The sequence below is a fragment of the Otolemur garnettii genome, unplaced genomic scaffold, assembly GCF_000181295.1.
Source record: "Otolemur garnettii isolate 467f Iridium unplaced genomic scaffold, OtoGar3 scaffold00003, whole genome shotgun sequence".
Taxonomy (NCBI): Eukaryota; Metazoa; Chordata; class Mammalia; order Primates; family Galagidae; genus Otolemur; species Otolemur garnettii.
This window is the reverse complement of record NW_003852398.1, coordinates 40,517,130-40,530,490: the sequence shown is the minus strand read 5'-3', so window position 1 is coordinate 40,530,490 and position 13,361 is coordinate 40,517,130. Positions and strand designations below refer to the sequence as shown.

The following is a 13,361-nucleotide window of genomic DNA, read 5'->3' as shown; positions in this document are numbered from 1 at the left end:
GGCTCAGAATCTGAAGCCTTGGGCTCTGGACCAGCCTGCCACTCGCCACCTGCATGGCTTTAGGTACATTCTCATCCTCATCTGTGAAATGGGGATAACACCCCAGCCCAACGGAGTGGGGAGGGGGTGGTCACAAGATTGAAAGGACAGACTTTATGAGAATTCTCTTTACAAACCACTGGGAGAAAGCAGATGGCCCCACCTATCCGCCCAGGCTGCAATGGCTGCTGCGCAGTTCTAGGGCGGGCTGCCTTGTCTCCCACAACTTGTCACTAGAGAAGCCAACTCAGGACCCACAACTCACAGAGATGATAACTTGAAACACGCCAGTCTCAACAACAGTTTAACATTTTACTAAATCAATTCACACAAATTCCAAATTGCAAATATAATTAAGGACAACAACTTCTGCTTTATCTTTTAAATCTTTCATTTTCAAATCCATCAAGACAAAAAGTAAACAAAAATTAGGTCTGTTGCAAATTCATGATTTTTCTTCTGAGAAAACAAAGAACATTAGAGTAAAAAGAACGCCACTGGGTGTACAATAAAGCACCACGACACATGGTTACAAACTGGGGCTTCCTGGCTTCTGTGACAAGTAAAAGACTGTTCTCTCCACTGCTGTGCGTCAATCAGGATTTCATTAAAATAAAACTATAAAATCTCCTAGGTTACACTAAGTCAGACATGGTCTGGAACACAGTGCTTAACAACAGTAATGCCAACTATCAGTGCTAACGTAAAAACATTTTAGAAGGTCAAAAACAATTAAACTGGAAACCAAAACCTTATTTTCCCTAGATGAGCAAAATTGAAAATGAAAGGGTTCCTGCCTCCCAGGAGTGAAGGGGATTTTTTTTTTTTCTTTCCAATTGGAGGCAGGGGACACGCGTGGCCTGGCTCTCTAGTTCTTCAGCCTAGTTGGCATCCAGCTTGGCCATTTCCTGCACGTAGATGCCTATACTCTCACTGTCAAAAAGCACAAAGTACACCGTTTTGATTGAAGAGGACATTGTGGACACAAAGTAGCTGGAGATGGCCTTCAGGATCAGCTGAGCTGCCGTCTGCTTCGGAAAACCATTCCTGCAGGAGAGAAGACAGGCGCTCAGTACCAGGACGCCCACAGTGGCCACCTCTCTCACCATGTGCCTCATATTGGGTCACCGTGTCCACTGAGCCCTGTGGCTGCTTGTACACCAGTGTAAGAAAGCCCAATGTCAAGAGATGGGGGGACAGACAACTGGGTAGAGAGCCGTGGCCCACCCGCTGTGCTTTTTAGAAAAGAAAAGGTATCTGGGAATTTTTCTGAAAGGCAACCAGCAAGCAGATAGGACAGGTGTGTGTAAAGCCCCCAAGTGCAGCATGAACACTTGCATTTCTTTCTTTCTTTTTTTTTTCTAGCTGGGGATTCATTGAGGGTACAAGAAACCAGGTTACACTGATTGCATTTGTTAGGTATAGTCCCTCTTACAATTGTGCCTTGCCCCCAAAAGGTGTGTCACATACCAAGACCCCACCCCTCTCCCTCCTTCCCTCTCTCTGCTCTTCCTTTTCCCTCTGCATTTCTTTTTTTCCCATCATCCCTGCAACTAGCACAGAACTTAAGCCACAACCGGGACTCTCATGCTCCAGTGGGTATTAGCCCCAGAGGATGACTGCAAATTCTGAGGAAGGCACTGACCTCTGTCCTCACATGCAGAAAGGTCATGCCCTTCACACTGGTCTTTAGCTTTCATGGGTACATTCCCTGCCTGGGAATCTACCCTTGCAACATGCACCAGCTTATGCCACACCAAAGGCCAGGGAGTTGAGAGCCGCGGGGATTAGGGAAGAACTCTGGGCATAAGGAGCCCAGTGGTTGGCTCCTTAACTCAGTGATATCAAGTCTCCAAGCCAAATGTGTTGAATTCTTATACATTTCTGTTTAAAGTTAAATGTCATATGGCTGTTTCTGGAAGCAGGGACTCATAACTTAAATAGGAGTCTGAAATCCTGGCCAGGAAGACTGGTACTTGCTGCTGTGTCTGGTGTGAGGCTGCTTAGGCCATACTGCATGTGGTAGCTTGCTGGGCTAGTGGAAATAACCTGGGCAGGGAGCAGGTGGTCCTAGATTTGAATTCCTTACTCTATTACAGCTAAAGATACTGAGGGGTTAGAGTTTGGGGCTGGCTCTCATGGGGGTATCTTTGTTCACTGGCATGTCCAGTTGTCAATCTGCTTGAGCCCATGGAAGATTTTCAAAAGTGTAGGGTGGGAATTTTTTTATAACACTTGAAGCTTCACTCACTGTGTGTCTGTGTGTATTGTACCACCTGGCTGGTCCAATGGAGAGCCACATGCCAGCCACCGTTGTTGGTGCTCAGAGCATCATATCCATAGGAGAAAACCATTCTTGTGACTTACTTTTGATCAAACATGGCTTCACCTAGCTTGATTATGGTGATCAAGTGACTTCTGGGTGTCTTAGGAATGGAGCTCATTCTTACAGGATAAAGGTGTCACTCTAGGCTGTATGCCCAGCCTATGGAGAGTGAGGTGCTACCCAGGGTCCAGGTTCCTTAACATAACAGGCCCACAGCAGGGCAGCCAGCCCACAGAGCATGTTGAGAACACTTCAGAGCCCCAGGGGTATTCTGGCCAGGAGGGTGTTGTCAGAAATGCAGTTTCCCCCCAGGAGACCATGGGGGCTCTAGACCAATAGGTGAACCAGGAGAGAGAGTGGTAGGGACAGGGAGAAAGAAGGCTCTGCTGGAAGTAGGCAGGCTGCTCCCAGGCACCAATGCCATTTGCAGAGCTGAGAACTCAGCCTACAGCTGGCACAGGAGTCAAAGGTCACAGAGAATAGGTTATTTGGAAGACACATGCTAGGAATTGCTTGAGGTGGTAAACTTGATCTTCATTTTTGGGAGGCATCTTCCCAGTGCGTCAGGCTGCTTCAAGCTATGGACTGGGCTCCCAGGCCCTGCTGCAGCCTAAATGGGGGGGGGGGGGCAAAGGAACTCCAAAGGCTTCTGGGGCAAGCAGAGCTCAGTCTATGGAAGTGACTTGGAACAATATGGGTTGAGAAGGGCTGTGAGGAGTAGCTGTCGTCATGTGAAGCCCAAGACCATGCCCCACCAGCTCCCTCCAAAGGAGGGTGCCTGTCTCAGCCTTACCCCCAAACAGGTGAGCTGGGCTGCAGTGAGGACAGTCTGTCATGTGGCCTGTTGGCCACAGCCCAAGTTGTACTGTCTTTACCCTGGGGGCAGGATGTCTGTAGCTGCTCTAATCCTATGATGCAGCTGGTTCGGCCAGGCCACAGCATCCCTGATAATTAGGGATGTCCAGCCTAAACTGAGTGAGATGTGGCCTAATGCAGACTTATATATAGTGCATCGCCCTGGCCTATGCCCTGCTGACTAGGAGGCTCCACAGGGTCTCCCTGGACCACCAAAAGTTTGCCCATCACTCCTGCCTAGGACCAATGCTTTCTGATAGATACCCCACCCCCATGGCTTTCTATGGCTCTGCCTTAGACCTTGAAAAAGGGTGACTGTCAGTGAGGGAACCATGTCCTATAACTCCAGCAGTTCTCAAACTTTGTAGTCTGCATCAGAATCACGGAAGGCTTGTCAAAATACAGATTGCTGGGCTCCACTCAGAGTTTCTGATTCAGTCAGTAGGACTAGAGACCACACTTTGAGAACCTCTCTTATAGATGTAGCCAGCATGGACTTCATAATCTGAGCTGTTGGTGTGGGCCTGAGTAGGGATCAAAGGTTTTAGACCTACAGTGACCACATTATCATACCCTCCCATTAGTACAGAGTGGGCTGTTCTGCCAGAATGTGCCTTGCTGGTGGGTGAGCACGACTCTGGATTTGTTCCCAGAAAAACCCTTTGTTGACAAACCCACCTCTCTGTCCTAGGGAGCTACAGCCTAGAAGGGGGAGGTTCCACCATGGGGCTCTGGCTGCTCTGGACCATGCAGGCTTCCAGGAAGGAATGGTGAAGGTAATGGCTTTATGTTTACAAGTGGTGTCTCAAAATGTTGTCTAGTTGTCAAAGTTAGAATGTCACAAAATGGTGAAAGTAAGCAGATACTCTTGTAAGAGGGCTTTACACACAGTCCTGCACTATGGATGGAAGTGGCTGCAGCACGTGCATGGTCTAAGGTGGGCCAGTCCCAGGCTCTCTGAGGTAGAGAAGCAGAGTGGGTAACAGCTCAGGATTTCCAGGAACCACAAAGGATTTGAGACTTGACTCTTGCTCTGTCCTTAGTTTCTCCACCCAGTGAAATGGGGCAATGATAGCATTGGACAAAATACACTTTAAGCACCAGGTCATGGCACAGAGCTCTCAACCAAGAGTAGCTGTCCATAAAGCGGGTGGCTTAAAGGCTTGTATTGTGGAAAACTGCCTCCCTCGGCCCAGACCTCATGCTACTTTTGACTGGGTGACTGCAGTTGTCATTGCAGTTATACTGTGCTAACAATGTTGGCCTCAAGCCCCAGAGAGCTGCTTTCCAATCTGTAATGCCCAGTCCTCATGGAGGGCTGCTGGCCCATGGTTGTCAGCATGCATAGCAGGAGCCACACCAGTGCTGATGGTTTTCAGGAGCACTGCTTGCCTGCTGGCCATCTCATTCATCTGGCTTCTCGGCTGGGTGGCCTCACTTGCTGGTTGCATAACCATGGCCCCTAGAGATAGCCACTTCTGCCTGGCCCAGTCTCTGTGCCTTCCACCACCATCTGAGGCCTACTGCCTCTGTGACAGTCACTCTGCCTGGCAGCTGCACTGTCTGCCTTTCTGATAAGACCAGAGCCATAGAGCAAGAGGGGTTGAGGGCTTCTGTGTTAGAGTCAGATTTGGGTTTGAATTCCAGCTGTCTTTGGGCTTTAGCTTCTTCCAGGTTGTGCGTGGTGGTGGGGGTGACAGGGTTGCTGCTGTATCAGCCCTCAGGCCCCACACTCTGACAGATGGATGCATGTGTTTCCACTACTGCCCACCCCTTTGGGTTTGTTCATGGCATGTGCCTGATATACCTCTGGGGCCACCTGTTTCCCACCCCATAGGACTGGCATTTTGGCCACTCTTTCCATCTTGGGTTTTCTCTTGAAGTCACTCCAGCAGGACTGTACACCATCTCTGTCTGGGTGAGCCTGCTAGACTGTGGCTGGGGGCACATGTATTAGAGGTTTATCCCACCATCCCCTCTGGATGTGCAGGGGTTCTGGGGTTATAAGGACCATATCCCAGCAGAGGGTGAAGTTCCTCCAGCTCTGCTGAGCCCTCTCATCCCCATTGCTCTCAGGATGGGACAGGCATGCAAGGAATCCAGGCTCTGAGGGCTCATTAGGGGCCCTTGAGATTCACAAAGGGACAGGCTGTATCTAGGGATGAAGAAAGTCCAGGCTGCGAGCTTGTCACTGCTATCTGGGGAGAAGTAAGGGTAGATTACAGGTAGACTCAGTCCACCAGTCTAAAGGTCTTGGCTGCTATGAGGCAGGTGGGGCTGTGTCTTGGAAGCTTGAGTGATGCAGGGAAAACATCAGTGTGTGGATCTTCTGCCAGGCTTGGATCCCTCCCCTTGCCCTGTGTTGCTCCTGGGCCTTTGAGAAATTGCCTGTCTGAAGTTGCTGCAGCCAGAGGCCACTTGATTCAAAAGCTCAGGCCCTCAGGATCCTGAGCTAAGAGCAATGGTGTGCCGACTATGCGGAAGGGGTGCCGAAGGGCTGCTTTCTCCCCTGCAGCAGAGGGGCCAGGGTAGATGGCCGCTGCATTTCTCTGCTGAGGCCATTGTCTAGAGTGTGGGGAGCCTATGTCTCTGGAGGTCAGAGACTTCCAAGGTGGTGTTTTCAAGGTTCCCTGGAATGTTTATGCACACAGAGGGAGCAGAGATCTGTCTGAACAGTGGAGGTAAGGTTCTATGTGCCTAACATAAGCTCTGAAGGCAAGGCCGCTGATCAAGTTCTGGCTCTACCAAGTACAGTAGAACCTCCCCCATACTACCAAGTACAGTAGAACCTCCCCCATAGTATACCAAAGGGACATGCACCACATGGCAGTTCCTTATGTTGACCAGTCCTTTGTCAACTTATAGAGGTTCTACTGTACAAGCTGTGTGGCAGAGGAGTTACTAATGGTGCAGTGTTCTCTCTTAGGGCTTCTGTGAGATAATGCAGAGAAAGGGTTTAGCACAATGCCTGGAGCTCAACAATGGTAGCTTGAAAAAAATAAACTAGCTTTCCTTTTAAGCTCATAAATCTAAGCAAAGTTTAATCAAAGCCCCAAACTAGCTATTCCCTGTGTACTGCCCTCTGGAGAGGGGTCACTCCCTAATGTCAAACAGAGCCGAGAGAGTGAGGGTATCTATAAATACTGTGACGAGACTGGCCAAGGACAGAATGCCCAGATCCTAGGAGTAGTTTTCCAGGGGTAGGGTCACACAGTGAGGGCTCCAGCCGGGCTGATGAGCACCACCATATAGACAGGCTGGTGGACATTCTCCATCCAGCCTACACCACTGGGCTGCAGCTGAGAGAAAGTGATCCTATGGCACTTTACCAACGTTTGCATTTTTATTATTTTAATTCCAACATGACTTTCATGCTGGAGACACTGGATGCCACAAACAAGCTGTTTTATTTCCCCTCCTAAAACCCACTGTGATTTACTGGCCGGCTCTGGTGTAATCCCATTTTTTACTCATGAAAGAGAGGGCAGCTGTTTACACAGCTCTGAGGGGTGAGGTCTGCCTGACAGATGTGCCTGGGTAGCCATGCACATGTGCTGCCTTCGGCATTTCACCCCCTTAAAAGCTTTCAATTGATTATTTTTTTAAACTTTTTCCTCCATGAAAAATGTAAATAAGTTTGTAATAACAGATGCTGTTTTAGAGGAATTACTTTTATGCTTCAATTAAAAATTTCCCAATAGTCATATGAAAGGGTGTGAAATTATTACCTCCAATAAAGTCTCCTATTGCTTCCCTCTTCGGAAGCACCTTTCATCAGAGTAGATCAAAGTGCATCCGAAGTACTAATTAACTGAGCCTCGGAGCCATCTGTGAGGAAAAGGGCAGTCCTTACAGCCTTGCTTGCTGATAAGGCAGGCCAGGGACAGAGAGGCTGCTTCATTTACAAAAGGTCACACAGCAGAGTGCCAAAGAATAGACCTTTTATAAGAAAGCAGGAGAAACAGGTACTATGGCTACTTAAATTCTGATCCAAAACCACTTTGTGATTGGCCTTGGCATCTAAAAATCTCCATAGCTACAGGAAAAATTGAGCCTGCTGGGTGCATGTTGATCACCAGGTGAAGCCTGCTTACCTTTGTAGGTCCTCTTAGAGCCAACTGATGTTCTATGTATGTTAGCATTCAATGTGCATTTAAACAGTGTTAACTTTTAGAATGGCATTCCACATATGCTCTTTGCCAGAGACTAGAATGAAGTATATCAGCTGAAAATGTCGATGACGCTCTAAAACACCACGGATGTGATCCAGAATCTGTACTGTGGGGATGTGGTAGTTTTAGTAGGCCAGAGAAAACAGCCAGCTTGAACAGGACTGAGGGACCCCACTCATAGCACCCCGGTCCATGACTCCAGACCTGCCCTAAGCTTACTGAATAGGGAGGGCTTGCTGGAGAAATGCGCATTTCTTGATGGAGGTGGACAGCGACAGAGGACAAAGTTCAGGCATAATCAGAGGTCTTTTCCCACAGTCAGGTCTTCTGGTGGGTCCTGCCAGCCACACATGACAGCTTTGGGGTATGGTGACAGTGCCTATCCGTAAGTCCTTTTGCTAGGAAGCCACCATCATTTGAGGTGTGAGACCTTGGCGATGGCAGCATTCAGGGGGCAGAATTACAAGGCCTAAGCTGACAGTGGAAAAACCCATTCTCTATCCTCCTTGTGAGTCTGGAAGGGAAGTACTTTGGAGAGAGCAGCTTTCTATAAATATAAGGCATGGTTCTGAGGACTGTTGTGGGGTCAAGGGCCATCTGTGATGCTGCAGAGTCCTGCCTTCCTTGTGATGGGCAGAAATGCCGGAAAGCTCACGAGTTGGGATGGGAAGCCCTAGGAGTGTCCAAACCAAGCCACCTGTCTGCAGAGAATCTCATCGTGTAGCCCCTTTTGGGCCCCAGATGCTAACAGCTGTAGCCTCTGAAGGCCAGTTTGCCTTTGCTTCAGTGGCTAATCCAGATCCTGAACCTTCTAGAAGTCTCTAACTCTGTCCCTAGGGAGGAACCTGGTGATGAGGTGGGTGGGCAGTGGAGCACAGTCTTGGGGCAGTACCCACAGTACTCTGCCTTCTAAGGGTTCTCTTAATTTCCAGAGCAACACTGAGATAACTCAGATGGTTAACGGCCAAGTCAAACTTGACTGCAGGCCTAATCCCTACAGTGCTGCTCCAATGGACAGGAAACTGCTGGGTTATTACAGGAATTTGGAGGAGCCTGAGGTTGAGACCTACCTGCACCATCAGCTGTCAGAGGACTCTACACCTCTGGTGGTGGTCTTAGGGTCAATTGTGCTACTCCCGAAGACCTTGGTGACTCTACCTGGTGATATTTCAGGGATGGGAAATGGGACAGGGCCTAGCCCTGTCTCATTATTACACCAGTAGGGTCACCTACGGCAGCATGCAGGTTTTGGGGAGATGAAGGATGCCCAAAGAATTCTGTGGTCTGGGATAAAACTGTAACACAGTTATAGGCTTATTCTGGGGTGGCCATGTTCTTCATCAGTATTTTTGCATCCTCAACATATTCTCTACCCATCTAAGTCTTAATGCTCTTCAAAATGCATTGAGGGATCATCTGTGGTCCCAGGACATCACTTTCTGGGATGACATCTGTCACAACTGATGTTTTATATCGGCCTTGGGCCTCACTGTCTCTTGCACCGCCCTTTACCATTGTTTAATGTTTGTATTCTTCCTTATGGCTGAGGCCATTGCTTGTAGGCAGCCATAGGTAGCCTTACAGAGTGATAGCTCCACAATTATGATCCATGTACATAAACAGCCATGACGAACACGATGATAAGTGCATGCCCTTACCTGCCACTGCCAATGGATGGAAATGCGATGGATTTCAGCTTCTTATCATCGGCCAGGGCCAAACAATTTTTCACTGTCTTTTCCAGAAGTTCCTCACACTTGTCCGCACCCCAGACTGGGCTATTACAGTGGATCACAAACTTGGCGGGCAGGCCATGGCCAGCACTGACAGCAGCTGGAGGGAACAAGACAGAACAGCTCCATTCCTCAGCAAAGCACATGTCACAAAAGGCCAAACACACCCACACCTGCTACAGCACACCTTCCTGGGCCTGTGTCCAAGGAGGAACACAGCTTCCTGCTGTGCTATGATTCAAATGTAACCTTATGTGGAAACTGTTCCTTATCCAGGGGGACAGCCAGGCCAAACGTCAATGAAACTTTAACCAGGACTGTAGTGAGCTCTCTTTCTGCCCTCAAGAAGCAGGCAAGGTGACCCCAGAGGCAGAGCCTTACCACATAATGTGACTGAATATGTCAGAATGTTTATGGCATCACAGTTATTGCCTTTTTGGGGTCTCCAACCCCCTTTCCTCAAGTGGATTTGTGCACAAATAACAATGAAGTTATCTCCGACTCTCCCAGATGCAATTCAGGATGAACCTATTAGGGAAAGCAACCCCTTTAAGTGAGCACCTAAGCAGGCTGGCCAGCCATCTTCTCCCTGCAAGGATGGTCTCACTGTGTGGCTGATACTGTTTACCATGGCAGAAAGACTCTGGTTCTTTAGGGTAAAACTCTTCCCTTTTCCAGCTATGTGCTGCCACAGAGGATCTGCCTTTCCTTTTTCAAATATGACATCATGGCTCAGATTTGCCACATACCAGGGAATGGATGCACATGCCCCACATTTCCCAGAGCAGGTTCCAGAATCCCTGTCCGTAAGATGCTCTGCAGTGAAGAAGGTTCTGGACTGCAGGTTTAGTGGGTGCTGCATGCTGTACTTCTCCACAGAAGCACATTCAAGTTGCCACACCACTGCTGCAGTAAGACACACAAACCTTTTTGTTTGGCAGAGTATTTCTGAAATTCACTTTTTAAGGAACATGTATCAACACTGTCCCAGTGATATGGGCTGTTAAATTAGTGTCACTAGTAGATGTTGGAGGAGGAGTAACTCATGGATCATGTTTTGGATATGGTAGAAGTAGCTCTGAACCAAGAGTCACAGGATCTGAGCTGGGGCTCTGCTTAGTGACTGTTTGAGAACTCTAGGCTGAAGCAGTGATCGATAGAAACCCAAGATTAGAGACCCTTTTGTAGTTCATAAGCATGATGATTGGGTTTTCACGCTCATGTGTGAAACCTTGTTATGACATTGGCACACTGCCTGACATGGAAAAGAAACCTGAGACTGGGGAGTTGAATCCATTGGTTTGTCCATGAGAAGTTATTACTAAACTATGTGTGGAAAAAGACTGGAAAGAAATGTGTTAACAGTGATTATCTGTGGGCAGGAGAACAGGGGTATGTTTTACTCTACACTTTTAAATATCTTAGAACATTTTCTAAAATAGTTCTTAAGAAAAAAACATGTTATTAAAACAAGCAAAAATGTTAAATTTAATGGGTTGCATTAGTTGTGGCTCAGGTTCCCCAAACAGAGTTTGGTGGGACCAGACCACCTCCCATGTGGCTCCATGCTGAGGGTCACCAAGGGGCTGAGGCTGGGGCACTGATGGGAAAAAACCTGTGGGCTGGTCAAACAGGTGCTGGGGAAAGGCCTGCTATATTGGCTGGGTAGTCAATGCAGTGTGTGTGTGTGCCCTCTTTATACGCCCTCTTTATACAATGTGGGAGAACTTATTAGTGCCCTGCCTGTCATGCCCTTGCAGGAAAAACTGAAGTGGAGAATGGAGGTCAAAGACAGGTCAGCAAAGGGAACTGCTACTGGGCTGAGGCTCATGTCTACCTCCCACTAATCAATCAGTGGTAATTACTGATATACACATGTAGTTAAGACTTATTTTTAAAAGAGAAACAGGATTTGAAAGACAGAATGGGGACCAGGGACCATGTAGTAGGAAGAGAAAACCAGAGCTCCAAGTGAGGGGGGTTGGGCTCCTCCTACTGCTCAGACTCCCCAGTCCTCACTGCTTGCAGCAGCAAGAAGTACCCTAACTCCAGATCTGAGCAATAATTCTCCTCACATTAGACTCCAAGTTGTAGTCTTCTACTCAAACCAGAAAAGGTGTAATTGGCAAATGAGAAATGTATAGTTTTATGTTTCCCATTAAAAACGCAGATGGCTGAAGATTTTTAATTTGCATTGCTCACCAGCAGTTTTGCAGGTGGTTTAGTATCACTGTAATTCTCAGCTCTTAGATTTGTTAAACTCAGTTTATGTAATTCCTTAAAATCTGAGGTCTAGACATCAAAATAAAGTAATAAAATCACAAAGGTGATTTTCATGACTCTTGAGCGCCCCTGACATGTTATAAAACCCTAAGTCATACTACAGGCATCCCCGTGCCTCTATCTTGGGGATGCATATGCACTGCTCTCCAACTCTGAATTCTAAACTGTCCCATGGAATGGTTTCCCTAATCCTGCACCGCCATACCCATATAAGCACAGTGGCTTCCCCACCTCACCTCCAGCTACTTCCAAGGGCCCATTTTTTTTCCGGAGTTCCAGAACAGCTTCCACAAACTCCTTGCCACCTTTCTTCTCCAGCGTGTTTCCTAGACAAGACAGGGAGCAGTCAGATTGCCATTCTGCATCTCTAGCACACAGACACTTAGCATGTCAGGTGATTACATATGATCTGACCAGCTAAATTTCCATAAGGCTGCAAAATAGGAACTAGGCCCTGGCTGAGTCAGTAGAGTGAGATTTAGAAGGGCCATTGTCCACCCCAGCACCGCTGCTTCACCTGTCTTCACTGCCCCTCCTTTGGCTCTGGCTCAGGGTGACCCTGGATGTGCCAGAGATGTGAAGAAGACAGGAGACACCTGTTCTTTGCAAACACAGCTGTCTTGCATGCTTTTTGTTGGCGTGAGAAACCAGCTGGTACTTGCTTCCAAGGCGAATTGCCTGCCCTGGGTTTTCTTCTCTGGGGAGAACCCCCAAATAAGGAGGTTTTAGAAGAAGCATACCATGCTCCCTCCTGAAGCCAGCTCTCTCCTCTTGGCAGCAGGCCCAGAAGAAGTGTCTGTATTTGGCCCCCTTTGGACCAGTACTATTACCATGCTTAGTTCCTATTTTGCAGCTTTGGGGTCATATGCAAATAGAAAAAAATGGCCTCAGACAGTTTTGTCTTAAGAATACTAATGATTCAGAATCATTTTAGGTAAAGGAGGGCAACATCAGAAACAGAGCTTAAAGATTAACTTGTAGTCTATAAAAACTTGGGAAGAAAGATGTCTAACTGCCCAGGATCAGATCTTTAAAAAATCCAATGGCAGGCAAAGCACTGTGTTTTCCCAAATTAGGGTACTTGCCAAGTGATCGATTCCTGCTACGCAAGCCAAGCTCCCAAACAAGATCACCAGCACCTATAAGGATTTTTGGTTAAATCTCATGTGGGATAGCAAGCATGTGTGATAGTATCATCCTAATGTGGCCAAAATAGGGTCTGATTCTTCCTTAAGCTCTGATTCTTCAGTTTTGTACATTTTAAAGTACTTTTCCTCACAACAAAATAAAATACTCCCCTTAAGATTCACCATTTGTCTTGGAAAATTCAAGATGCACCTAGCACAATTCTGATCAGGATAGTCAGGGTGTATTAGAATGCACTAGCCCAAATTCTCTTTGGATTCACCCTGTAACGACTAGGACTGATTAAAACCTGCCTCATTCACAGGTCTGTTTTGCAGGGGTGAACTAACCCCAGGAAGTGTCTGGAAGGAAAAGTAAACAGCCTGGGCATTGTCCCAAATAAGAGATAACCAGGGCTAAAGGCAGGGACTGGGCCTGTAACCACCCATTTCAGGAAGGCTTGGGTATGTGAATCAATGTGATGAGCAGCCTGTCTCACAGGGGGATCCTGGGCTGTCTGCAAGCCAGGCTTTCAAAGTAATACAAACTTAGAATCCCTGAGGTGGGACCCTGTGTCACTCCACAAGCTCAGACTGCCCTCTGCCTTTTACCTGTAGCACAAACTATAAATGGCAGAGGATGCAGAGTTTCACTTTTAGCAACATTCACCTGTTGCCATTGCATGTTTCTGAGAGAGACGGCAGCTGAGTGAGCCAAGTACTAGAGAGAGCAGGCTTGGAGTCTTGGAGCCCAACTCCCCCACCAAAAAATGGATACAACCCAGTGAGGGAGGCCACAGTAGAGATTCGCCTGAAATATCTATGCAGC

General features: G+C 47.7%; 1 protein-coding gene and 1 pseudogene across 6 annotated transcripts in view; one reads left to right on the top strand and one right to left on the bottom strand.

Moving 5' to 3' along the window:
- Positions 1–337: 337 nt before the first annotated feature.
- Positions 338–13,361, bottom strand: part of LOC100942755 (core histone macro-H2A.1) — a 67,952-nt gene continuing 54,928 nt past the window's right edge. For all 6 annotated transcript variants that reach the window (XM_003782177.2, XM_003782178.2, XM_012808460.1 and 3 more), the window contains exons 7-9: positions 11,645–11,734; positions 9,051–9,225; positions 338–1,086 (exon numbers count right to left, since the gene is read on the bottom strand). In XM_003782177.2, coding sequence (XP_003782225.1) covers positions 921–1,086; positions 9,051–9,225; positions 11,645–11,734 — 431 coding nt within the window. In that variant the 3' untranslated portion in view covers positions 338–920. The remainder of the gene's footprint in view (positions 1,087–9,050; positions 9,226–11,644; positions 11,735–13,361) is intronic.
- Positions 10,302–10,386, top strand: LOC111727233 (annotated as a pseudogene).